General features: G+C 42.1%; 1 protein-coding gene across 1 annotated transcript in view; it reads right to left on the bottom strand.

Moving 5' to 3' along the window:
• The window catches only part of dpp6a (dipeptidyl-peptidase 6a), a 521189-nt gene extending 501930 nt beyond the window's left edge, over positions 1-19259 (bottom strand). The window contains exons 1-2 of the mRNA XM_063206930.1: positions 19111-19259; positions 18916-18999 (exon numbers count right to left, since the gene is read on the bottom strand). Of these exons, the coding sequence (XP_063063000.1) occupies positions 18916-18972 (57 nt within the window). The 5' untranslated portion in view covers positions 18973-18999; positions 19111-19259. The remainder of the gene's footprint in view (positions 1-18915; positions 19000-19110) is intronic.
• Between the last annotated feature and the right edge of the window lie 521 nt (positions 19260-19780).

Below are 19780 nucleotides of genomic sequence, written 5' to 3'. Positions count from 1 at the left end.
TCTCCTGCTCATCTGTAGGAAGATGAAAAGGCCCTTGAGTGTAGTCTCTGTCCACTTCAAAAGCTCTTCAACTGCAACAATTAGTTGCATAGGGACGATTGAGGCAGTCGCCCTCAAAGCAGACCCACATTTTCTCCGCCGTGCCATGGAGATCAATGGTAATCTCCATATGGGATGACTGTGAAGAGGGGTTTGGAGGGATGGCTATGGATTACAATATGCCAGCTGAGTAATGACCATGTGAAGTCATCGATACTTGGCGCCGTTTTTTTGTTTTTTTTTGGGGGGGGGGGGTACTAAAGCTGCTTCTACAAGTATCCACTGTTTGTAATTACAGAGCGGAATTTTCAAAACGATAATCATGTCTGTCTCCAAAATGTCTCGCTTCAGCCAGTCATTTTTCTTTTGTTTTCTTTGAAAGAAGAACACAGAGAAAGTACCGACTGCACAAGTCCTAATGGAAATTCAATGTCTGTCCAGATGAAGTATACGCTGGCTCTTAGTGTGAGAGCCGTCGTCACGCCAGAGTACACAAGGGCTTAGAGAGGCTTGCGGTTGATGTACGTCTTCAGCGGGCAATTTGAATCAATCCGTATTTTGCGCTTCTGTGGAAGCATATTAAACGTGATATGTGGTTAATTAGGCTCTGGCCTACTCATTTTGTTTTTGGTGACCTAATGACAACGAAAGATTGAAACTGATGGGATCTTGTCTTTTTTTGGGAGGGTAAAGCACTCAACTTAACCTACTTAAACTCCAGAAGACAGACAACTTTGAAGCTGAATTTAGAAACTACTTTCCAAAGTCAAAAACTCAATTATGGAGTAACAAAAATACAATAAAATATAGTAGTAACCCAACATCCCATCTCAATTCTGACAAATTTAGAGTGGTACATAATAGGGCTGCACGATTATGGGGAAAAAATCATAATCACGATTATTTGGGTCAAAATCATAATCACGATTATTTATCAAGATTATTTATTTTTGCTGATTTAAAAAAAAGTATATAACAAAATGAAATATAGCCAAGAAATTATATACGGGATGAGCAAAATAAAATTAATTATAATTATATGTAAAAGGCAATAGCATGAAACTTAGGTGAACAGGTTTCTGGCCAGAAACACCAGCCTGTCAGTATGTTCTGGCTTCAAGGGTGCTCTCGAAGGTAGGTCACTATTGCCACGATTAAATCACGATTGAAATCAAGATTTCGATATCACGATTAGATCACGATTTTCGATTATTTTCGATTAATTGTGCAGCCCTAGTACATAAATGATTTCCTCTGTGCTATAGTAATCACATCCAGTTTCATATTTCCTGTTGACAGCCACTAGATGGCTACCATAGCATCCTACTATGTTTTGGCATGACACCTGATATCCACACTGGATATCCACATTCTACTGATTGCCATTACAGTTCAGCTGCCTTGTAATTGTAAACCCTACACCAGTGTTTTTCAAAAGTCAGGGGGGCGGAATACAACGGTATGTAAGGGGCCTCGCAATAGTAAAGTTTGGGAACCCCTCAGTGGTGTAGTCTACGTAGAACGCAGGTATACGGAGTATACCCACTTCTAAATTTTAGGGGCTTCAGTATACCCACTTAAAATTGATTGATCCATTATTTAGAATAGCATAAATATATACAGTATACCCACTTCAAAAAATGCTAGAATATACAGTATACCCACTTCAAAAAAGTAGACTACACCACTGGAACCCCTGTCCTATACAAGCTGCCTGAGCTGTCTCTTCAGCACCAGCACCAGTTCCCCAAAGACATCAGCACCACGGCCAGCGCCATGGCCACTGGTACGGTGCTGTGCATGATTTCAATACAAGCCTATCTAGCAATCACCATTCAACTACCGTTATTAGGACACTGATTGAACTGCTTTGTTGTAGGCCCTACAACGAGCAGACTGTCCACCACCAGCAGGAATGATGCTAAGAAATCAGCACCACGGCCAGCTCCATTCTCACTGGTACAGTCGTGAGCAGGATTTCAATAGCTTACCTGTCAACATTCATCCAACTAATTGGCAATATACAATTGAAATGCTCTGTTGTATTTCCTACAATCATTTGTCTGTTCAACCCCACTAAGTACAACCCTAAGAGAGAAACTGAGTTGTAAATGCATGATGTCAATGGAGGAAAAATACAAGATATCATCTGTCAACATCCATCATTATAATGATTGACTTTCTAGCTCAACCGCGTTGTTGTTAACAGCCTTGTTGAGTAGTCCCTACAATGAGCTGAGTGTTCGCCACCAGCAAATACAATCAAAGGAAATCAGCACCACGGCCAGCTCCATACTCACTGTTACAGTTGGGTACTGTATATGACTTCAATAGAGGCATATCTGTCAACATCCATCATTCTATTGATTGCTTTTCTAATTCAACTGCTTTGTTGTCAGCAGCCTTGATGTAGTTACAATGAGCGGTCGGTTCAGCAGCAGCAAGGGAAAGGGCAGTCATAAGAAATCAGCACCACGGCCAGCATCATACTCACAGCCACAGTCATGTACACGTACATGCAAATGTATACTGTATGCATATGCATTGAAAGAAGAGGTTTGTACTGTAGAGGTTATGAGGGAGTTGCACACTTGAGTGTCTTTGCTATCTAGAAGTCAGTGAAGAAGGACACATGTAGCATGCCTTTCAGGTAAAGATACAAGGTAACTTTGAGGAGAGTTGAGGAGAGTTAAGTGGAGAAGGCATGTGAATGATTGGTGTTGACGGGGTGTAATGTTTGGAACGGGAGACTTCTTCATTCATTCCAGTAACAGGCATTTCTATGTTGACACGGTTATAGTAGCTTATGTGCCTTAGATACTGTGTCCATCTGTGTGTCAGCTACTGGAGATTCTAACAGAATTCCAATGCCATGAATCCGAAAAAGTTCAAATAACTGTTGTTTTCTAATTAACTGTTCCTTTATGCAATTCTGCTTCACACAAATATTTTACTAGACACAGTTTATCACATTTTAATGAAAGAAAAACACAAAATGCCAATTTTCTGTCATGCAGTGCCATGGCAGAAGCTGTTGGATCATGTCAGGTGTGACCAAATGATAGATGCCAGTGCACCTGTACAATCTCAAAGGGCTGCAGTCTTACTAGCCATTCCTATGCATGGGTTTTCAATGTTACGTATCAAACAGTCGGCTGTGTGACGTGTGCAGACAGGAATCCCAAAATATTGAGTGGTTAGGTGTTTGACATCGGAAGTCCCATTGGAACAGTGCAGTGCATGGTTAGAGACGGTTCTCTAGGCTGGATGTTGTAGCGGTGTCCGTAGTCACTGTACTCCTACCAACTTCTTTCAGGGAGAACATATCTTATCATCTGTATACATGGCCGTAGCCAGGAGTTTGAAATAAGTGAGGTCCATAGTGTGCACGCAGCGCGCCAACATTTTTTTTAAAGGTGCACTGTGTAGGATGGTGCCCGGAGTTTCTATTGCAACTATGCTGCTTGTTGAAACTGCTGTCTTCTGCCAATTTTGGTCTTTTCATGAATATTTGCTAAATAATGAACTAATATGTACTAGTATGACCAAAATACAATATGTTTTGTAGCTGAAAATATCTTTAAAATATTTCTGGAAATTCAAAATGGCGGACAATGGAGAAGATCCCCTTTTTCATGTATGAAAAGTGCAATTTTCCCAGTCATAATGAATACTTAAAATTTGATGGTGGTGCAAAGTATTCAAGAAAAAGGTAACATTTGTGAATGGGTAACATCAATTCTGGAAATGCACAGCACACCTTGAAAGGAATATGCCATTTTTGTAATTTACTGTATTTTAAAAATGCATTCACAACTGAATGTTTACTAGAAGAAACTAACATCTACTGATCTGACAAAGTAGAGAAAAGTATGGAAGTATGGAAAATACAGATTTGCGACATTTTGAACAGGCATACTCAGAAATAGAGGGCGATGATAAAAAAACACTTGCGAATGGGCAGCATATATTCTGGATATAAACTACTAAAACAAATTCTACCTTTAAGCAATATTGATATTGATCAATTGGAAAGGGCAGAAAGAGTGGTACCACACACTCACCCATACACAAAAGCTATGTAAATAAAAACGTCAATTGAAATGTGTATGCAAAATCTGAGATTAAAAAATATATATATTATTTTGTCTAAAAGTCCGGACCTCCCTTACCTCATAGGTAGCTGCGGCCATGTCTGTATATCAAATTGGTTTTATATGCTTTATAAATGAAGTTATATTGTATATCACGCCAATCCCACATGAGTGCAACATTTGAGCTTACAAACAATCAGGGGCTGCCTCCGATCCCGAAACCCAGTCTTGTCGGCAGTGGGTACCGCTTTGCTACCCAATATAACGTTATTTAGGGAACATGTCAAAGATGCCCAAGGGACATGACAATTATGTTCTCCTAAACGGTGTCATGAAAAGTATAAAATCATAGCAAGTGGATAAAACCGCCAGCCACCAAGACAACAGCTTCTTGCCATACACTGTGCAGGGCTCCAATGAGCCTTCCAATGTTAAACACCTAGCCGCGTAGCATTTTGGAATCTCTTTCTTGGCATGCAGCCAAGTGTTTGTGAAATGTAGGCCTATGTATACATTCCTGTGTGCTATTTCAACAAGAAAAAAAACAACATTCTGACTAGACACCATTTAACACATTTAAAAAGAAATCGAAAAAAAATGCCACTTTGCTATCATGCCACACCTTGGCAGAAGCTGTTGCACCATGGGATGGAATGGGTCATGGCAGGTGTGACCAAATGAGATGTGTTGTGTTCTGACAGGTGCCAGCCAATGGGCTCTGAGAGGTGCCACCTTCCATCCATCTGCTCATTAAACATTAAGGGGCCCAGGTGTGAACACTCCTCACTCAATAAAATCACTTAATCACTCCATTAAGTGCAGAAGTGCCATGTCGGCTGTCCACACGGCAGATCTGCTCAAAAAATATTTAAAAGCAGCAGAAAGAAGATACACACACGAGCATGTACGTAAGCATGCGGCCTCACACACACACACACGTACCCACGCACGCACACACGCACGCACGCATGCACACACACACACACACACACACACACACACACACACACACACACACACACACACACACACACACACACACACACACACACACACACACACACACACACACACACACACACACACACACAGATCCACCTTTTTAATGTATGAAATTAATAAAATCATAATGAATATTTAGAATTTGATGGGGGTGATAAGTATCTGTGAAAACATTTGTGAATGAGCAGCATGAATTCTAGAAAGAAACTGCTGAAAATATTACACAGTGCACCTTTAAGAGGCTCTGTGCTTTTATCGTTTCAAACGTTCCTCTTATCTGAGTCAACCTCTGTGCTGCAGTGTATTAGATTTTCAGTTATAAATGACATTCTCATCTTTTTCTTTCAAACCTTTCCCATAAAACAAACACGCATGCCATTTCCACAAGGCAACAGCATCTTTCAAAATGGTGACACATCTCACATTTCACATCTCCCTCTTTTTTTCCTCTCCAGCAGTGCCATCAAAAGATGTTTTTTGTCAGAGTAGGGGGCTGACCAAGCACTTTCCTCACTACTAAGTGCTCGGTAAAAGCAGGAAAAGGTCACACATCCCTTTTCTGGACTACATTCCTACCTTACTTACGTACCTATCATTTTGGCAAGGGAAAAAAAACACATTTAATAGGCCTTATAGGAGGGAGAAAAGAATGAATGACCTTTCCCTGCATTTTAAACCACAGATTGTACAAAATAAAGTGACTGTATTACACTGTACTCCTTGCTAAAAGTGGCAGCTTCCTGTATTCCCTCTCAGCAACACAGCAAGGAGCAGTGAAGGGTTACCTATACATGGGTTCTCAGTGTTAACACGATGTTATGAGGAGGGGTAAGACACTGGCAGCCAACCGTGTGAGCAAATTTTTTGACCGACAGCGGTCTCCAACAATCAGAGATTGAGTTGTGCGCAGCTAGGTTCGCGCAGTCAGGTTATAAACAAAATTTAGAACCCATTTATACGATTCCCATGGCACTAAAACAACACCTGCATGTTTCTTCACAACCCACAACCTCCCCAGCTCCTCTCTGTCCTGTATAATATGGAATGTTATGGAATGGAATGTGCTATTTTTGTCATGCTGTCTGCTCTGTTCGTCTCCTAAATCAAAGTTACATGTAAATTGGACAAAGCAAGGCAAGGCAAGTTTATTTGTATAGCGCATTTCATACACAGGTGCAACTCAATGTGCTTCACAAAAAACAAAAGAAACAAGAAAGAAAGAAAGAAAGAAAGAAAGAAAGAAAGAAAGAAAGAAATTAGAGTCAAAGAAGGTTTAAAACAAGCATCCCCTAATGCTGCTGCTCTCCCCATGCAAGCTCTCTGCCTTTCCATGGTGTTTAAGAAAATCATGGGACTCCTCTGAACAGAGCCATGCAGCCAAATTTAATTCATTTCTTATTCTATCATGAAATTGCCTTCAGAATGTCTTATCTTGTGTTTCCTGACTTTAATGGGCCTGACAGAAAGTGACTTATTGGTCTGCAGTCCCCTGAAACTTGTTTACTTCCTGCATGCTGTTCCCTTAGCAACAACAAAGATATTTTACATTCGACATCCTGTTCCTGTATTCTCTCTGGCAGCACTAAGCAACCGTAAAGCCAGAGAGAGTAGAGAGAGAGAGGTTCCATTGGCCCATTGTTTCCGGGTTCTATTATTGCAAGGGGGAGGGGGGGAAATCCCCCTTTAGGCAGACCTAAGGACTGTTCTATTCAATGCTAGGAGTATTATGACACGCCCCTTTAGGCAGACCGGAACCTGGTCATGTTAGGTGCCCATAGCAACCTACTTAAAGAATCTCTGGTAAAGCCTTACCTATATGATTCCTATGGCACTAAAACAACAGCAACTTTCCCAGCGCACCAGACAGCCAGACAGCCACAATAGGCCTTGGCTGCATGACTTTGCTCATTCCTTGCCTGAAAGCTGAGTGCTGTAATGTATGCACGGCCATGGAGCATGTTTATGGCGCTGTGCACAACTAGAAGCCTGGAAAGTGCCCTGACATACCCACATCAAGTTAATCCACGCACTGTCATGGCACGTCTTCTTCGTCCAAGAGTGACAGACAGACAGGCAGACAGACGAGAGACGGCGGGAGAGGGATAACTGCGTGAGCTCCATAGGCCAGCGTATAATCATACTGGATGAGACAGCAGTAGACATAATAAATGAGTGTTTAAGAGATCATGATATGTAATGAGGAAGAGGAGAGAAGAGGAGAGAAGCAGGGGGGGGGGGGAGCTGCTGCATCATAGAATCCGTTTCCAAGGCACCAGATGACTCTCACTCCTGTACCTATGAGGACCTCTACTGGTGGTGATGTTGTACTACACATATGAGATATTCCCACAGGATTTGAAACTTATTACTGTTTCACTAATTTTACTTGACACTAACAAGACAACATAACAACATCTTATTATATAACATAACAACATCTTATAAGCTATACAGAAATATCCCCATTAATTGTCTTTGGAATTAACACTAATCTAGCTAGGGGGAAAATCCTACAACATCATTCCTTCCAAACTGGCTACTTCACAAGTCCAAACATACAGTATAAGACGGCAACATATCTCATAATAGCTGAGGTGCTATACTGTGTTTCATTATAAAACTTGTGAGTAATAGACAACATCAAAGTGTCTCTTGCAGTAACAAGTGGATGTAAATATGGGCACACATTTAACCCCCCCGTGGGGGACAGGGCTGCTGACAGCTTTGGCCAGGTCGGAACAAAGTCATCTGAAAGAGATTCCCCTCCTCTCTACATAATTGGGACCCAATTCTGAGAGGCCCCCTCTTCCTGGGCCTGGGACAACTGACCCCTATGTCTCACTGACACTGTTAGCTTTCCTGATGGGAATCATCCATCTATTCCTCACAACAGGTGACCCAGTCAGGGCAAACCACAACTGAGTGCCAAAATGACATCTGTCGCTGTGATGACAAGTGCACCTGTCATAATGTGCTTGTTTGCAACCACAGGACTGTGTAACATTCGAGTGAGAACATTAGATGTCTGGGGACCCTGAAGTATGGGGGTGGTTGGCAGTGTGAATCGTTGGTGCAACAAGGAGTTTGGGGATTTAGCCTTGGGGCTGTTGCAAGGTCGAACACATAGCGATGAGTCTACTCGATAGGGTTCCGGAATGCGTCATGATGAGTCAGACGTGTGAAAATAGACCTTGGATTACAACTGCGAGCGAAAAGCACCGCAGTGTACAATAGCATTCAATGTAATAATTTATCTTCTCTGCATGTAATGATACTGAAGACAAAGGCAAATGCTGGATTTGCTCATCAGCGCAAATCGCTAACAGCATGCTCAAATGACTGACATTATGATGTGTGTGGACTGTGAATAGCTCAATTTGCTTGACACTAGGGGTGGGCGATATGGACAAAAATGTATACCTCGGTATAATTTTAGTCACGGTATATATCACGGTATATATCACGGTATTGTACATTTGTTTAAAACTGAAGCGTTGCAAAATGACAAAAAAAACACATTTTTTTAACCTTTGCATTTGATTTTTGGAAATGACACAATGTCCTTTCATATATGTGTGAATTCTTGCCATTACATTTTTTAAAAACAAGCAAAAACTAGCCTATGTAAAATGCATTTTGCAATGCAATGCAATGCTACCCAATAGGGGTTAAGGGGTTAAACTACGGTAGAGAGGGGGAAAAGGGAGGGGTGTCAAACTGAACACATTGCGAGTAAATAGAACTGAACGTGGATTGTATCAACTACATCTTTCATTGCACCTTTTTTTCTATTTCTGGAGTTGTTTATGGTAATTTTGAAATGTGTGCTTGCATCTGTGATTATGCCAAGCATAATGGTTTAAGCTGTCATTGTTAAAGTTAAGAAAAACGAACTTTCACATGAGGCAGTTAGCAATGCATTGCAGAACTAATGCATTTGAATGGCAATGGCAGCTTTCACTGCACCAGCGGTTAGCGTGCTAACGTTAGCGAAATCGCTAATGCCACATTTTAAACAGTGAACAGTCATTTTAGTTACTAACACCCAGTCAGATATCATGAATGATATTATCTCAACTGGAAACAGTAACATAGGCATACAGCTGTTGCGGCTGGCACAATGTGTTAAATGTAAGGCAACCAATGTTAGCACATTAAGCACATTTATTTTGTCAGACACCAGCATAGACATGAATGACTTGGGCTGTTAGCTAGTTAGCTTGCATTTCGTGCCCAGTAAATTGTGGAGTCCAGAATCGAATGTGTTGCCATCACATACCATTTCAAACAATAGTTCACTACACTAACCATACATTTTACACTTGAAGCTTATTCAAAGGATTGTGCTGTTTCTCTACAACTAGGCCTTGAGCCATGGCCCCAAATCTTGGCCATCGGTGCCATCTGGGGGGGGGAATGCTAACAATTTTTTTTGGTAAGGTATATCCCCCCACTACTAGAAAAAGCCTGATAGCAGTCACGGGGTGGTAGCGAAACCCCTTTTTTCGGCTCTTGAAGTGACTACCCCCCTCTATTAAATTCCACTTTTGAATTCGGATGCATGTCTAGTTCAGGCTCATTTCATGGGGTATTGCCAATACTCTATACCATGGTGCCTGGTATTACTGGAAAGGGGACCTTTCAGGCTTTCATTTAAGATCATTGGTGAATCTGTCTGACATACACAGAGGTCACAGCACTTCATTAAATCAGACATAGCTAACATTTTCCAACAACTCTTGGCTAAACTGTCTGCTTTCGTTTATCTCTGTGGCGTGAAAGAACATCAAGGACACAAAATTGGACAACCTCAATACTCTTTGGAGTCTGCTGATTCAGAAAATGTATGATATGACCATACAATTGCTTTGTATGCGTTTGTGAGAGCGTTAAATTTGAATTGTGCAACCAGCAAAAGTCTTCAAAATAATGGCCAATACATGCAGGTCATCTGTTGGAAGTATTTGGCCTTTTTCCTTCCAAAGTTTCTGCTTGGCATCACTGCTTGGCATTAGGCCTTCATTTAAGATCATTACTAAATCTGTCTGACATACTCAGAGGTCACAGCACTTCATTAAACCAGAAATAATAATAACAAATATCGCCTAAACTGTAGGCTTTCTTTAGTCCCTACGTACTGTAAACCATGGGAAAACATCAAGGACACAAACCCCAACCATTTCAATACTCAAGGCACTCTGCTAATTCAGACAATGCATGATATACCCATACAATGTATTGTGAGAGCCTTACAAAAGGCCATAATGACCATTAATATGACATATTTTAAGTCCAATTCTGTCCTATCTCTTTATAGACGTAAGGAAATGTAAGGAGACATAAGACGTAAGGAGATAAAAGAGATGGGCGGGGGCATGGGGAGGCACTGTATGTACAGTAGATGTAGAGTTAGGGGGAGGGCAAGGGGGAGAAGTAGGGGTGAGGTGAGGTTGTAATTGAGGGGGAGCACTGTTGGGTGGGGGGCAAGGCCAGGGTAGTGGAGGAACTTGAGTGGAGGGCACTGTTGAGTGGGGGGAGGTGACTGGGGGGGCACTGTGGAGTGGGGGGGGGTAGGTGAGGGGGGGACTGTGGAGTGGGGGTAGGTGAGTGGGGGGGGGCTTAAAGGAAAGTGAGGGGGGGATGGGGAGATAAGACACTGTAGGGTGGGGAGGGAAGTGGGGTGAGATACTGTAGAGCAGGTGGGGGTAAGGGTGGATAAATGTTAATGATAAAATATTTGGAATAGTTTCAGAAACGTCTACCATATTGAATGTTGGAGGGAATTTGAGATGCCCTAGTTTCAGCAGTGTTGTGTATATGTTTAATTGAGCAATTTTTGACCACTTTCTTTAGGATATGTCAAGGTGGCAAAATCGAAATTCACCTTCTATTGTTCAGCCATGCTCATATCGGACTGTGTGACAACTAGCCTAGAAATCTAGACGCCCCTAGGGGTTTGGCGTGGCCAGGCTATGTGACAACATCCGCATCTTCAAAATGACCCGTAAACAGTGGCTGAAAACAAACCAGACCTGCTCCTATTAATTAATAGTATGAACATTGTTTTACTCTGGATATATTTGGTGTTTGTGGTAAAATGTCATGTCTACTGTAATGCAGTATTGTTTTTTTATTATGGCTACCTGCCTTAGGACTACGGATGACATTTGGCAACTATGCAAATACCAACATATTTATATTGATGTTTTTTTAACTGATGTATTGATTAGTGTGTATTGTCCTAATCAAATGAAAGAAAGAAAGAAAGAAAGAATGAATGAATACATTTGTCCATTAGGCAATAGGAAATAATTGTGCTAAAAAAAAGGAACCGTACTCATCAATGAATATTATAGGCTTACGTCATTACAAGGACCATAGGCCTAGTTATTTCAGCAGTTGACTGTCTATGTGCCATTTGACCATTGTAGGAGGACTATTCTCTACTTCAAGGAAGAGAAATCAAACTTATTTTTTGTTTGTTTAGTCAACCTTCGGTAAAATATCTGTAAGACAATATAGCAAAGAAGTGCTGAAAAAAGTAATCTACTATGTAGTAGGTCTATATTATGGCCCCACAGTATTGAGAAAAATGCATGAAAGTCATCCATTTTGGGAAATAGCAGCCATATTGAATTTTGACACAAATTTCAGATGGCATCAAGTTTGAATTTCTTCTGCGCGCGCACGCACACGCACACGCACACGCACACACACACACACACACCTTTTCTCTATGGCAAAAATTTTGCCTTTGAAATTATCATTTGGGGAAGGGCTACCACAGTGGTGCAGTCTACGTAGAACGCGGGTATACGGAGTATACCCACTTCTAAATTTCAGGGATTTCAGTATACTCACTAAAAATTGATTGATCCATTGTTTTGAATAGGACAAATATATACAGTATACCCACTTCAAAAAATGCTCAAATATACAGTATACCCACTTCAAAAAAGTAGACTACACCGCTGGGCTACCATATTACATTTTGGGAAATATTTTTCAATTTCTTTCAATAAGCTTTTGGTCAGTAATCTGTATAATGTCTGGCAGGACAATATGTCTATTATTAAGCAGTGCTGTATGTGCAATTTGATCATTTACTGACAACAGTACCATTTCAAAGCTGATTCATACATTCTTATGCACATACATTCATACTGTATGTATATACACTATACATACATATATTCATTCATTTTTCTTTTTATCCAACATTTGTTTGTATGTCTGTAAGGAGATATTACAGAATTGGTCAGAAAATAGGTCATTAGGGCCTTGAGGATCATTACGGCCTTTTAAAGGCTCCTGCAAATATTGTATGGGTACATTATACATTTTCTGAATCAACAGCATGCCTAGATTTTTAAAATCATTTGGTTTTGTGACCCTGATGTTTTCCCATGGTATAGGGACAACATAAATCATACAGTTGAGGTGGAATTTGTGAGAAATTACTGGTTTAAAGGATAACGCCAGCCAATTTCAACATGCATGTAATGCTCACACTACCCTGGACTTGTCAGTACCAGAGATTTTTTTTCTTCAGCCTTTTCCAAGATCCTGGTCATTGTAATGGGGGCAGGTGTTACCTTTTTGGAAAATATTTGGAGTAGGCCCATGTTAAGATTTTTTTAAAATGTAAACAAAATCTGCCCCCATTAGAATAGCAGCATGCAGCATCTCCGGGTACTGACAAGTCAAGGGTAATGTGAGCCATACAACAGCATATTGAAATTGGCAGGAGTGATCATTTAAGTATTTGGGGGGGGGGGGGGGGGGGGGTTTTCAAGCCTTCATTTATTGTTTATATGAGACAGGACAGTGAAGGAGGTGACAGGAAGCGAGTTGGGAGGGAGAGATGGGGGAGGGTCGGCAAAGGGCACGGTTCAGAATCGAACCCGGGTCAGCCGCGTAGTAGACCAGTGTCCTACCATTAGGCCACGATAGGGCCGAGAAATTATTGGTTTAATGACCTCTGTGAATGTCAGCACAAACATTGGCAGGAAAATAGGCCTGATATTTCCAGCTAATGACCTGCTACATTGGCTACTATTTTTGTAGACTATTGGTGGTTACACAAGTCAAATTTTAGGCCCCTCACAAACATATACAAAATAATTGTATGGGCATATTATCATTTTCCGAGTCCACCGAGTATTGAGGTTGTGTAATTTTGTGTCCTTGGCGTTCTTTCATGCCACAGAGATAAACGAAATCAAACAGTTTAGCCAACATTTGTGAGAAAATGTGACCTATGTCTGGTTTAATGAATGGCTGTGACCTCTGTGTGTGTCAGAAACATTCAGCAATGGACTTGAATGAAAGAATGAAAGGTCCCTTTCCAGTAATACCAAGCGCTATGTATAGAATATTGACAATATCCCAAGCTGTCTGGACCTTCTTTCGTGCAACTGCACTACAAAATGCTCTAGCCATCATTGTGTTTGTCTGGTAAATGGCCTCAGGTGCACAGACATGTGTAAACTGAGAGTGTGCGGAAACCAGGCAACCATAGACAGTTCAGATGAAGGGGATGACATGGAAGATGAAGAGTACTGACGACGAAATAATATAAATCTACATGAAACTATTCTTTCATTAAACATATTCCCTTTGCAGCATGTTTCTTTATTGGCTTGTAACCCCTTGTATAGGGTCTCAGTCTATTTGTTTATGAAATAGCCTGTATAAAATGTTGTATATGAACATTTATCTAAATTCTGTTAATGAGATACCATATTTGAGTGGTTTAAGTAAAGTGTTACCCAATGCCCTATCATTCCAGGGCCTACCATCTAGATTGTATTTCTTCACATACACTACAACAGTGTTTCTCAAACTGTTCGTGCCATTCCCCCCTTCAGAGGAAGGGTGTATGTCTGCGCCCCCCTCGAGCAAAATGGTTCCGAAAATACAAATAAATAGGCCGTCGTGAATTTTATTAGAGCCTGATATACACGTACAGTATGGCCTATGTTCTCTAAATATTAGTGACTTAATGGCAAAGCAGAAAAGAATTAAAAAAGAAAAACCTTCTGACTTCACGCGCCCCCCTAGGGGGGCTTCCGGCCCACTTTGAGAAACACTGCAATAATTGAATACTTTAACAACTTGTGAATGTTATGTACATTCACATATGAACTACAGTATAAACAAAGTTTGTTTAAGTAAAGTGATACCGGCATTGTATTAGTCCATTCTATTGGGTCCTATTTTGAAAACATTTTTGCTGGTTGCACAAGTGACATTTAAGGCTCTCACAAACATATACTAAATAATAGCATGGGCATATTATACATTTTCTGAATCGGTAGAGTGCCCTGAGTATTGAGGTTGTTAACTTTGGTGTCCTTGGTGTTCTTTCATGCCACAGACGTAAACGAAAGTGCGCAGTTTTGGCACAATGTGTGTGAAAATGGGAGCCATTTCTGGTTTAATGACGTGCTGTGGCTTCTGTGTATGTCAGACAGATTCATTAATGGGCTGAAATGAAAGCCTGAAAGGTCCCCTTTCCAGTGATAACAAGCACGATGGTATAGGATATTGGCAATACCCCCAACATAAGCCATAACTACACATACAGCCGATATTAAAAAACAGTATTTATTATAGGGGGTAGTAACTTCAAGAGCTGAAAAAAGTGATTTTGCTACCACCCCATGACTGCTATCAAGCTTTTTCTACTAGTGGGGGGATATACCTTGCCAAAAAACATTGCTAGCATTCCTCCCCCCAGATGGCACCGGTCGACCCCTCGGCTCATAGCCTAAACCACATTGCTACAACTTGAGGCAGTCAGTCGGGTGGATGTTCAAAACGTTGTCTATACTGCCATCTGCAGGATGCAATGCGCTATATCACGGTAGAACGGTATGGCCAAAATCCATACCTTGATGGAAAAAATACCTTTTACGATAGTATACCGTCCATACCGCCCACCCCTACTTGACACAAAGCAATGCATTTTGCAGAATAGTACATCTCTGTTTGACATGAGACTAAATTATCTTTTGAATCACTGAGAATTGAATCTCTATAATACAGGCACCTCAGAGGGGTACATATTTTTTTCCCTTGCATACAATGTACACAACATCACAAGCAACATCACATGTTGCAGTCATGTGTATGTCTCTTAAAAAACACACATTTCATTTTCTCTGCCAAATGTGAACGACACATGTCCATGTTACAATGCTGCATATTCACAAACATTTTTGAGGGCCAGTACCAGCAAATTGAAAAGATGTATGGAGAATCAGGATGACTGGAAGCAACGATAGAAGGCTCGTCTGAGGACGGCCTAGAGAGAGATTTCAGTAAGACACAACAGACATCGGGGACAATCTTGTAAATTGCTTCGATCTCGAAGTGTCACGTCTGACTAAAGTGGACACGTAGCATAAATCGAAGGCTCGTATAGAATTCAGCACGTAATGTGTATGTAATTACAAACAAATGCTTAACGCGTTTCTTCCTGTTCTTCCATTTTGCAGACCAAAACGCCCTCACAGTTACAGTAGGACACACAATCTCTCTCTCTCTCTCTCTCTCTCTCTCTCTCTCTCAAACACCAGCTCAACATTCAAAGCATTTCATTTCATGCCAATGTACTGTAAACGCTTCTTCCTTCTGTTTTGAACATACTCTAACTGCATGTTATTCCCGCTGGGAATGCTTGTCACCCTAAAAAAAGTCCCTGTGAAGTGAAGTGCCACAGAGCCACCATCACCATCAGGGATGGCTTATAAAAGCCTTGTGTCCCTTTACCTGAGTCTCATCATTACTCTGTGACACGCCTGTGTCGGCGCTGTCATTGACATCAGAGAGCCGGACCGGTCCACAGCACTTTGCAAGTTTTAAATAGACAGAGAGAGACTCCAGACGAGAAACTAAAAGCAAGGAGTGTCACTAGCCACCTATTTATCTGCGAGCTAATTTAAGCATCTCTGAGGGGCATTACAGGCATGTGTGTGTGTGTGTGTGTGTGTGTGTGTGTGTGTGTGTGTGTGTGTGTGTGTGTGTGTGTGTGTGTTCTTTCTTTGGCCTGTGTGTGTGTGTGTGTGTGTGTGTGTGTGTGTGTGTGTGTGTGTGTGTGTGTGTGTGTGTGTGTGTGTGTGTGTGTGTGTGTGTGTGTGTGCTATATTTATGGGTTAAAACGCTCATCTCCCTACAGAGTTGCGCACACTGAAACAATATGCATAAACTGCAATGACACCTGCAGCTGCAAGTGCAAGTAACACATGTTGTGAAAAACCTGAGCTTCCGCGTGTGATAGATACCGAGAGAGAGAGAGAGAGAGAGAGAGAGAGAGAGAGAGAGAGAGAGAGAGAGAGAGAGAGAGAGAGAGAGAGAGAGAGAGAGAGAGAGAAACAAGTGCGTGTGACTTTGTGACTTTGTGCCTTTGTGTGTGTGCATGTATGCAGAGGCGCATCTTGTCACCAGGCAAGACAGGCAGCCGCTTGGGGCCCCTAGCCACTAGATGGGGAAAAACAGCTCAACTTCAAACTATAATACAGGGAAATTTGTTTCGAATGTTCATTACTTTGGGTTTTTGCTTGGGGCCCCCATTGACACTAGAATCGCCTCTGCATGTACGTATAAAAGTCTGTGTGTGTGTGTGTGTGTGTGTGTGTGTGTGTGTGTGTGTGTGTGTGTGTGTGTGTGTGTGTGTGTGTGTGTGTGTGTGTGTGTGTGTGTGTGTGTGTGTGTGTTTCCATGTGTGTGCGTGTACACATGTGCGTGCATGCGTGTGCGTGTCATGTCCGCTTCTGAATAAGTGTGTCTTCGAGGAAGAAGTGTGGATGGAGAGGGAGGGGGGAATTACAGGTTGATCCAGGATTGCACCCCAGCAATTGTTAGCCCCTAATGGGCTCATTAGCCATGTAGCTGGGCTTACTCCTCCACTGCCCTCCCTTCCCCTCTCCCTCGTGGATCCCCCTTATTCCCTCTTCCCTCTTCCCTCTTCCACAATGTGGGTCACCCCTCTCATAGGATGGCGACAAAAATCTACATTCCGCACTGAATAACAGCAGCATCCATCATCTGCGACTTACTGTGCCCAAATGCCCAAAACACGACTGTGGCTGGTGGCTGGTGGCTGGTGGCAGCTGGCGACTGGCTGAAGGTGTTGTGATATGTGGCACACACACACACACAGACACACACACAGACACACACACACACACACAGACACACACACAGACACACACATGTGCACGTATCATACACACATATTGCATACACACACACACACACATACATGTTACACACACACACACACACAAACAGACACAGACACAGACGCACACACACACACACACACACACACACACACACACACACACACACACACACACACACACACACACACGTATCACACACGCACAGCGCACACAAACACACCTGCACTAAATCTCTCATTTCAGACTAAATAAGTGAGCGCTGAACTATGCGTGGCACCACACAAGAGGTAAAATAAAATACGAGCTTCTTTTCTCGAGGCTGCCAGAGGTTGCCTGCTGTGGTGAAACAGCTTTCATGACATGCTGTCGAGCGCCCTGGGAGGTGCTGCGATTATGAATATGTAAATGTTTGTGTGCATATGCATACATGTCACGGATGGAGGCATAGGAAGCATACAGTAACAATACATCTCTGTAATTGCCAGGAGTCGAAGCGTACGGAATGAATACCTGTTGCAAAGTCACACACAGCGAGACATTGACTGATACTTTTTCTTGCCCTTGTTGCAAACTTTTGTTCTTGTTGTCTAGTATACTGTATATCCTTCCTGCCACGATATCTAAAACAGTAGGCCTACACTGTGAGTAATGCGCTGTGTGTTGTTTTAACAGCTGTGCTTCCAGATAAGTGATATAAGGATGCAAAGGGTAGGATGAATCACACCATCACAAACAACTTTGAAGTCCAAACGTTCAGGTCGCATTAAAACAATGCATATTTGTCAGAATGTGTGCATAAGCCATCTTTAATTTGTTTCTATACATGATGAGCCAACTGCGTTAAGTTTGTGTGTAGGCTGCAGTATGTGAGGACTACAAGCTACAGGCTATAAGGAGCAAAATTGGCTGTCAAAGCTCAAATATGTCTACATGGACCTTCTGCACTGTGGCGACAGAGCTGACTGTGCCTTTCTTCAAGCCTGTCCACACAATATCTTTAAGCTATGCATCACATAACGATATGCGTGGGCATGCCTTCAAAAACTGCCACTGTAACATTTTCAGCGTCAATGCACCGTAAATGCCTTCTGGACTAAAAAAGACTGCAAATTGGATCACCCCCTTGAAAAATCCTTTTAGCTGTAGAGGGATACACGCACGCTGCATAAAATGGTTTTGGCACCAGCGGCCAAATCGCTTACTTTTCAAGCCTCTGCAGAAAGAGGTCACAGTGCACTAGCTGACATTTCCCACAGCAGTAGTAGTAGTAGTGCTCATAGAGGGATTTCCCCCCTAACGCATCTCTGTAGCCTACCACCAGCTCTCTCGTGAGTCTCGGCGATACCCCAGTCATTCAAAACCGCATGGCACGTGCATGCGTCTCTGCATTGCAGAACGAGGGCAAATGAATGACCTGTCTCAGAACTGAAGTCTCATGATGAGATCCAAATGGTTCAGTTCACATGTGTGATAGATAGAACTACAAGGAACATTGAAATTGCTTTGTAGGAAACGGGGAAAGCCACAGTGGCACTTCCCCACTTGAGTGGAGAGCAGTTGCTAGAAACACAAGTGTGCAGGTTACTCACCTTACCCCCCTTCGAGCACCTGCGGTAAGTGTTGGTTGCTCCTGCAGTTTGATTCATGGTGAAACCAAGCTTTTAAGTGGCTGCCTGTAAACATGAAATACGTTTGCATTAGAAACATGAGTTATCACACTGTAGTCTCACTTGTATCTGACAGCCATCAGAAAGTAAAGGATTTGTGCCGCGTAGCCTACTCACCAAAATACCGGAGACCTGTTCCCTAGAAGTTCGTCTTCTCCTCAGAATGTGGCTGATAATAGCAAAAGTGAGGTGCTATTTTTAGAGGCAAATATGTTAACAACCAACTTCAAGTGTTCCCCAGCGTATTCCAACGGCTCCGGACGAATGTCTTCTGGGCTTGTTATTCAGGCGCACTAGTCAAGCCGCAATAGAAATATAGAAGCTCACGCAAGACTTCGCCGTTCCTGGGTTTTCAAAACATCAAGTAAACGAAACCAATATTTTCTCACCGTTATTTCCACAGCTTTATCCTATGCAGGTCCTCTGTGCAGGTTCGGTGAACACACCCTGTTATATATTTCCTATAAGATTTTTTTTCGTGAAATTACTTTAAGCCTACAACAAACTTTTCGCGCATCTGGGTCTTTTTGAGGGAATAGACCCTCTATTCCAAGCCTAATAAAATGAAGCAGGTCCTTAATGCTTCACTCTCTTGGCGTAAATCCACTATTGTCGTTTTGTTTTGTCTTGGTTGTGCGAGTAGGTGGTGTTTAGTGCTGAGTCTTGCTTTCGGTATTTGCGCTGTACTGAGCAGCAGAATAAGCACAGGCGGCTCGCGCGCACAACGGTCGAAAGGTGGCACACGAGCGTAGACCCTTAACCGCAGATGTTTCAGACTTTCAGAGTG

This window comes from Engraulis encrasicolus, chromosome 9 (assembly GCF_034702125.1).
Source record: "Engraulis encrasicolus isolate BLACKSEA-1 chromosome 9, IST_EnEncr_1.0, whole genome shotgun sequence".
Classification (NCBI taxonomy): domain Eukaryota; kingdom Metazoa; phylum Chordata; class Actinopteri; order Clupeiformes; family Engraulidae; genus Engraulis; species Engraulis encrasicolus.
Note: the sequence above shows the minus strand (reverse complement) of the source record. Positions and strands in the feature narration are given on the sequence as shown.